General features: G+C 50.9%; 1 protein-coding gene across 1 annotated transcript; it reads right to left on the bottom strand.

Annotated features, from left to right (window-relative positions):
- Positions 1-341: 341 nt before the first annotated feature.
- Positions 342-6,293, bottom strand: LOC104072404 (lipid phosphate phosphohydrolase 3-like). The gene is made up of 2 exons (XM_009582786.1): positions 6,189-6,293; positions 342-1,108 (listed from the first exon to the last, which is right to left on the bottom strand). Exons 1-2 carry the CDS (start codon positions 6,291-6,293, stop codon positions 983-985), a joined length of 231 nt encoding a protein of 76 aa, XP_009581081.1. The 3' UTR covers positions 342-982.
- Between the last annotated feature and the right edge of the window lie 1,768 nt (positions 6,294-8,061).

Consider the following 8,061-nt stretch of genomic DNA (forward strand, 5'->3'; position numbering starts at 1 on the left):
CCGCCCAGCAGCCCGTCCCGAAACTGCAGAATAAAAGTTTCCCCGAGACTCAGCCCCGAGGTCGTAGTGCGAACGCGTCTTCGGCGGAGCCGCCGCTACCCACTTGCAAACCGCCAGCTCCCGCGGGCGCGCAGAAAATCTGCTGCCATTTTTTGAGGGGGGGGACGGCCGGGAAGCAGAGGATGCTCTTTTCATCAAGGGCCATTTGTGGGTGCTGCGCACACCCGGGGGCTCAGGCAGGACGAACCCTGGCCAGGGAGCGAGCGGAGAGGAAGAAATGTGGCTTCTCTGCGCGGAGGATGGAGTTATTCAGCCTCACTGCGCATCTCAGGACTGCTCGTTAAAGGCGTGTAGTGTGAACAGAGACCCTTCGGAGATCTTTGAATGGGCAAGCTTCTTCTAAACTAAGTCACAGTATGGAATAGAGGAGGCAAAAATAAACTAGTATCAAAAAGAGAAAAAAGCAACTCTTTCAAACCAATCCCAGATCTTGACTCAGTGCTGTTTCTCGTATAGTGCTATACAATTTAGTCATGAGTTGTTTTTTTTCTCGCAGGCATTGGAAATCTTCATAGTTAAAAAAAAAAAAAATTAAGATGGCCAGCTTTCCAAAAATCCCTTAGTGTTCATTAGGCTATGAACAATTTGGCGTTCACTACAACATGAACACTCAAACCAATTGCACATCCAGAACTCCGGCACCTCTCTTTGTTTGTTCGGCTTTTGTTTTTTTTTGTTTTTGTTTTTTCTTTCTCATTGTCGCTTTTGACTTAGTTGACCACCACCCCTTTCATCCAAATGTCGCAAGTTGAAAAGACCACAGAGTAAGACTTTACTGGTCGGGCAAGAAAGTCTCTCCCTACATTCTACTGTCTGATGAGATTTGAGAGCAGCAGGTAGTTGCTGTCAGCAGTCATTTTTTGAAAAAAAAAAAAAAATCTAAAAAAAAAAAAATACAACATCCATCCGATTTCTCGAAGGTCTACACCATGTTGTGATGGTTATTCCGCTCAATGATGTCCACAGGTGAAAGGATCTCCTTCCGGATGGGCGGTGGAGGCAGGCAAGTCTTTGTCTTGGGCTTGAAGAGATCTGAGACGTAAAACACCTGTAGGAATAAGTGGAAAAGGCAAACTTAGCCACACTGGGCGACGCTTTGTTCAAAAATTTGACTTACAGAATATATGCATATCTTTAAGCTGCAAAAATAGCACTTTTTGTGCTATTGAATGCCTGCCCATAACACTGATAGCTGTGAAATCCCAAGCGCCTGCTACCATCTTTCTGTACAATACGGAAAAAGGCTCAGACCTCACAAAACACACAGTGTAAAAACATTACAGAACAATTTCATTTCTCACTGCGTAATCACCGAGCGCAATACCCAAACCTCTGCTGAACGGGTTGAAAAGCCAGGAAACAGATACACAGCCCACACTCCAATAAAATAACAAAGGTCTCCAAAGGGCTGGCCTGACTCATGGTGAGTGGTTTTCGGGATGGAGCTGGCGTGAAACAATTCATTCAGCCAGACATCAGGTAGGCAATTAAAAGCTATTAAATCAAAGCTGTATTAAAAGTTATCAGGAATGAGTCAACAGTGAGTGATGCTCTCCTCACGCCCCACCAAGGCACCGGTATGGAGCCAGGGTCTGGTCCTGAAGCCAAAGCCTAAGGAGAGGAGCAGCTATTCCCGACTACTTCTTCCTAAATATCCCGTGATGTAACCCCTCTCCCGGATGTGAAAAAGCCAGCGCTTGGCAATTTCGGGAGGTAGCAACACAATAAGAAACAAAATGCTGGGAGGAAACTTCCACATCCTCCCTTGGCAGCCGCTGCACAAAGCTTATCGGTCCTCCAGGACCGGGGCACTTTCTCCCTTGCCAAAACTCAGCCCCGCGCCAGAAAGGAAAAGAGTCAGACAGCGCGGATCCTCTGGACGGGGAAAAAAGTGGTGAGGACTCATCATTTTGACAGCTGGCACCCAAGCCCCAATCTTCGGTCCTGCTGCCGACTGCCTTTGCCAGCCCAAATTTGCCGGCTCATCTCAGACATCCTTAAGCACCGATAATTCGGACCGAGCTATGCATTTGCCGAGCCCAAGCCCCGGGAGGAGCAGCACGCGGTCATAGGAATTAGCACCACGTTTGAGTTTTCTCCCACAGTACTCGGACGCAACATTTAAGCCACAAGATAAATCAGGGGAAAAAAACCTTCAGCCCAAGGTGCTCAAAGGAATAATATTAGATTAGCACATGCAGGCTGGGTAACACAGGAGGGAGCAAAGGTTTTCCACTCTGCGTCTCCACATTTCCTAGCTACCCAGAGCCCCACACAGCAGGTCTAGTCGTCCTTGGAAACAACTTTTGCAAGTCCCTATCAGCAGGGGCAGATAAGGAACTGAGCTGAACAGACAGTGAACCTGCTGTAAGTGGCAATTTTCTCCTACAATTATAACCAGGGATGCAGGAAGCTGAGCTGTTGTTGCTCGGCTTTTATTGCTTGGTGGAGAAGCAGAGAAGGAGCTGACATATAAACCAGCTCTTTTTTCCGTGTATGTGTTGGTGTCTGGCTGCCTAGTTGTATAACAGAGCTGATAAAGTTGTTTACAGGGCATCCAAGTGGCAGCGTTTGTGCCTTTGGTCAAATAACAGGATCCAGCTGAACCTGCCGAGGGTCGCAAGCTGGAGTCCGGCCTCTTGCTGCAGCATCGCAGTGTAAAAGCATGTTGAACTGCTCTGGCAAGGGTTTTCTTTTGGGTCGTTAATAACTGTAAAACCCCCGTTCGGCTGGCTCGGTGCATTTGTGATGCCATCTCGCTCACTTGCCCACCTCGGAGAGCTGGATTTAATCAAAAAGATGTCCAATTTCTGCGCCAAGATAGCCATGACAAATCAATTTATGGGAGGAGATTGCTGAGTGCAAGAAGCATATGGGGATTACACCAAATCTGGTCCTTATTTTGGACAGGAATGAGTTATGGTGGAGTGTCATCCTGGGTATTCGAGCTTTTACTGTGCTGCTCGCTGCTTTTCAGGGTTTAGTTCAGAGTCTGGGTAAGAGGTTTCATTTCTCTTTAAACTGTATTTCACTTTAACATGGCTGGAGGTTATATAAACACTTTACAGGAATCATGAAACGTGATCTTTGGGGGTTAAAACAGTGTGTTAAATCCTCCTAATGCTTGAACTGTTTAACACAAAAAAGGACTAATAAACGTGCAAAGTTTTTCACTTGGATTAGCTCCATTTCCTGTAGAAGGTGCTCTCCACCCATAAAGAAAACTTGATGGCAGAAGACTGAGCGTGTATTGTACAAACTAAGCCAATATCCTATATTGCCACTTAACAATTCCGATTCCTTTTCATTATATTGAAGAAATCTTTAATCACATACAGAGAGGTTAAAACAACTCACCTACGCTAACCAGAGCAACACCAGGAGCACGTCCTTCCCTCGTCTCCCCTATTCTCTCTCCATCAGATGAGACATAAACTACATGACACATAGCAGGCTGCCTACAATGCGCATAAAAACTATTTCCATTTAAGAAGTCCTCATCGTATTTCACCCTAGATCTGAGTCCGAATGTTTCATCAGCTGGAAGCGCTTGACACTAATGTCTTCTGCTTGTTATTTCAGGCACTAAAGGACAAATGCGTCTGCTGCAGCACAACCTGGATTTAAGCTCTGGCAGCCCTCGGAGATGAAACCCACAATTGGTTTCTACTGAAAATTACAGCCTGATAGCTATGGTATTTTAACGGCCCTTGACTACCATCAGAGTGGACTCTCGAAGGCTTTGCTGCGGGAAGGGGTGTCTGGGAGCACCCAGGGTGGGTTGGAGGTGGTGAGTCTCCAGGTCCCTCCCTCTGCTTCAGAGCATCCCATGCACGAGAGCTGGGCAAGGACCCCCAGGACGTACCAGTAACTGCTCTGATATACCAGTAATTTTAGCAAAAAGCTGCTAAACTATACATTCAATGCAAACTCCAGGGAGTCTCGGGGTGATTCTTCCTCTTGTCCCTTGCTGCCATCTCCCAAAAGGGAGGAAAGCCTGCCAGCCCCTCCTAGGCAATGGCTCACGCCAGCAAAGCCAGGTTCGGGAGAACAAGAACGTATTGATGGTTCTTTGCAATAGAAATAGGACAAGGCTTGGGTTTAAACCTGCCCCGAGTCCTAAGCTGCTGCCTGAGATGTCCCCAGCCACCAAGCCATGCCTGCAAAGGGTTTGGAGACAACTGCCCCCTCCACGAGCTGGTTGGGAAGAGCAGCGCAGGTTGCCCCAGGCTCGCAGGCAAAGCCGAGCCTGCCTGTGAAACTCCAGGGAGCTGCTTCCTACGTCGGTTTACCTCGACACAGGAAAACCATCCCAGTGCCGCCACAGCCTCCCCTGCCCAGCACGCCGGAGGGCTGGGAGGGGATGGCCAGCCCTGCCGCTCATCCCAGCCAGGAAGCATCCGGACGCCTGTCCCGAGCATCTGGAGAGCTATTGTCTTTCTGAAACCGCTGCTTGGGATCCAGGGATGGATCGCCTGGTCCCTACTCCCCCTGTGTACTGCTGTTATCCCACCTCTCGGGCAGAAAGGCACACGGAGAGGTAAATACCCCCTTGTAAAACCACCTGGTGATGTGCACTCGGTGTCTCAACAAACCCACACGATAAATTCAGGCACCTGGGCTGAGACGAGCTGCTTCATTGCTCCCCACGTGGCCCAGGGCCTTTTCTCCCCAGGGCTGCCAGCACTGCCATCGCGGTGCTACAGCTGACTGCTAGGGTAGGAGAAGATTACCAGGATTTGGAGAAACACCCTGACAATATTGGAATGAAGGACACAGGACCTGTTACGCTGTTGCTGCGAGCGGGCATTACAGCAGCCTCTGTGCACACACACACTTCTCTAGCTTCCCCCTCTGAATTTGCCAGCCTCGCATGGGATGTTGGCATCAGGCAATGGCAAAACGCAACAGCTACTGCTCAGAGAGTTAATAATACTTCATCAAACCTTCCCGACAATGACATTTTTGTCTTGGCTTTGGAATATTATCAATGAGTGGAAAGTACATAAATAACCTATTTTTTCTCCTTGCAAAATATAACATTAACGAGCTTAATTCCTTGCCTCCGGGGCTGCTTTACTTTTAGATCAGTTAAAAAAAAACAAAACAAAACAAAACCAAACCAAACCAAACCAAAAACCGGCTGGCTGGTAAGCTGTTAAAATCTTGCTTTCAGGAGTTCATACAGACACAGGAACAACCATAACCCCCAGCCCCTTTGTTTCTATGCGAGGCAGCGACCTGCTGCCCCCCACCCTGCCTACTTTAAACATCTACATGTGTCACTTCGAGTTACAGGGCTGCGCAATCAGGTCACTCTTTGGAAAGCAAATTTCATGAGAACAAGCCCGGCAGCCGAAGACAAGCGGGCACGGCTTTTGTTCGCCGTTTTCTCACGAGCCCTTTCGCTACGTTAAAAACCCACCACCAAAGGAGGCACCCTGCCTCCCCTCACCGGGCAGACACCAGCTCCCCCTCCCAGGGGATGGCTTTCGGCTGGACTGTGCAGGGAAGAGCCGTAATCCCAACCACCCCAGATTCCCTGCTTGGGTCCTGGCGGAAAGCCTTGCAAACGAGCCAGCGCTCATTACCAAAAGCAGCTGGAGAAGCAAACGCTGCTGGGCCGAGAGGGAAATACTCTCCCCTGTCTGAATGCCTTTTCAGCGCCCTGAGCTGCCTGGGCGAAGGAGCCCCTTTCCTAGGAGCCTCCAGGAGCTCAAGGACAATGGGGAAAAACCCTAAATGTTGCATTTTTTTGCTGAATATGCAGTTTGTTTGGTGGGGGACAAGAGGAATTGCTTCACCCCTCCAGCACAGCAACGGCGTTTGCTCATGGGGAGGGGAAAGCGCTGGCGGGTGCACTCTCCTTTGCTGGGTGCCCATCATTGGGCTGGTAGGGCGCTCCACTCTTGAGCCGCGCTCCACCTGCAAACGAGGTTTACACGCACTGTCACACGGGGATGACACCGGACCGAGCCCCCGGAGCACGCTGCCTCCTGCCACGTTCCCGGCTGTAACGGGGGGTTACATGAGCTCACAGCAGCACGGGCTGGGGAGGTGCCCGCTATTCCCCCGGGACCCCCACCAGCATCCCCGCTGCCGTTCCTCGCACGGTTTGCCGTACTCACCACGCAGTAAGCCACCAGGGCTCCCTGTGCAAAGCCCGCCAGCACGTCGGTGGGGTGATGCTTGTGGTCCGACACACGGGACAGGCCGGTGTAAAACGCCATCATGATGAGGGTGAACTGGAGGAGGGGACGGAGCAGGCGGGCTCCCTTCCACGTGAATCTGGCCTGCAGATAAAACTGCGGGGAAGAGAAGAAAACAAAAAGATTGCATTAATTTGAGGGCAGCAAAGGAGAAGCTGTGCCCAAAACATGCATGCGTGGCAGCACCCACTCTGTGGGGCTGGCCGTGGGGCACCCGCACCCCCATGGCTTAAAGGAAGGGGGAGTTGTCAACGAAGAAGGATGCTCTTTGCAAACGTGTGGCCTCCATCATGCAAAGAGGAGTGGAGCTGGAGGGATTTTAACCCACGGAGGGGATGCGGGCAGAGGCAGATGGGTACAGCCCTCCCTTGGTGAGCCAGGGTCAGGAACTTGGGACCCCTCGCATCCTGGCTCATCCCCCAGCCCTGCTTCAGCCTCCAAGTCCATCAAAGTCACACGCAACACCCTGGAAATTCCTCCCCACAGCTATTTAGTGCCTAACAGAAGCAAGGTCCCAAATTCGGGGCACGCAGGACCCACAGCATCTCTCAGAGGAAAACCAGGAATCAACACAGCATGCCACACCTCCAGAGCCAGCCCCAAGGATTTCCAGGCACAGCCGCAACCGCTGACGGTGTGGATGCAAAATGCAATCCTCTAACATTGCCATCACATTTCCCAGCCCCAGCCCCGGCGTTTGCAGGGACGTAAGCGAGCAGCCGCCCTGTCGCACGGCACGGGAAGTCGCTCTTACCCAGCGAGGGAAAAGCAAGGTCCTGGCTCGACCCAAAAAGACGAAGCTGACATGACGTCAAATGGACATTGTCCCCCTCCCCGTGACTATCTTGGGCCCGTTTCCGTTTCCGCCGGCAGGGGCCGGTTCCTGTGGGAACCGGGAAGCTGGGCGGGAAGAGAGGACAGGAAAACGGCAACCTGCTGCCCACAGATGAGCGGGGCCGGGCGCAGCATGGGGAGGAAGGCTGCGGGAAGGGAGGGACGCCGCAGCAACCTCCAGGCTTGGGGAGGAGAGAGGCATTCGATGGCTTGAAGAGTGTAAAAGTGCCTGGAAAACGCTGCGCGGCTCTTGCAGCTCGGACCCGCTGCCCGTGGGCTCAGCCACAGCAGGTATTTTCTGCCTGTACCTAAATGAAGCGCTGGAAGTCACACCCAGCGTGCTTCGTGGGACTTTGCAACATCAGAGGGCTGGAAAGGGGTTTAATACACATTTATGATCCCTTTTAAACACCCAGAGCAGTTTACACTGCCTTGATACAAAAGGGAATGAAGCTCTTGCCGGGTTCCCTGAAACCACAAATAACTTAATGACACCATTTGCCTATAAAAGCAGAATTCATTGGAAAGCTGATAAGGGGGAAGCATCGTTTTGGCCAATTTAGTATGTTTGGCTGTTGCATAAATATTATATTTACCCCTTTTTGGAAAGAACACACACTGGGTTCTTTAGAGGAAATGAAATATCATGTCATTTGAATGGAGCAGATGCTCCAAATTATCCAAATTGTTAGCCAATTAACATGGAAGAGAGCAGTACCAAAACAGCTCGGCACTGGCTAATGCACGTTACGATTCTGGGGAATGTATCTGCAAACCAGCCCGAGTCTGGGAACGGAGCCACGTCACCACGGCGCACACCCCACACCACGCAAACTTGTGCACGCGACGCTACGGGACGAGTTACAGCTCTCTAGATCCCCACAGCAAACCCATGCTGAGGTAGCCCAGCGAATGGACCATTGGGCTGGTTCTCTCGTTTGTGATGATAATTTCTATG

This window comes from Fulmarus glacialis, unplaced genomic scaffold (assembly GCF_000690835.1).
Source record: "Fulmarus glacialis isolate BGI_N327 unplaced genomic scaffold, ASM69083v1 scaffold12298, whole genome shotgun sequence".
NCBI classification, from domain to species: Eukaryota; Metazoa; Chordata; class Aves; order Procellariiformes; family Procellariidae; genus Fulmarus; species Fulmarus glacialis.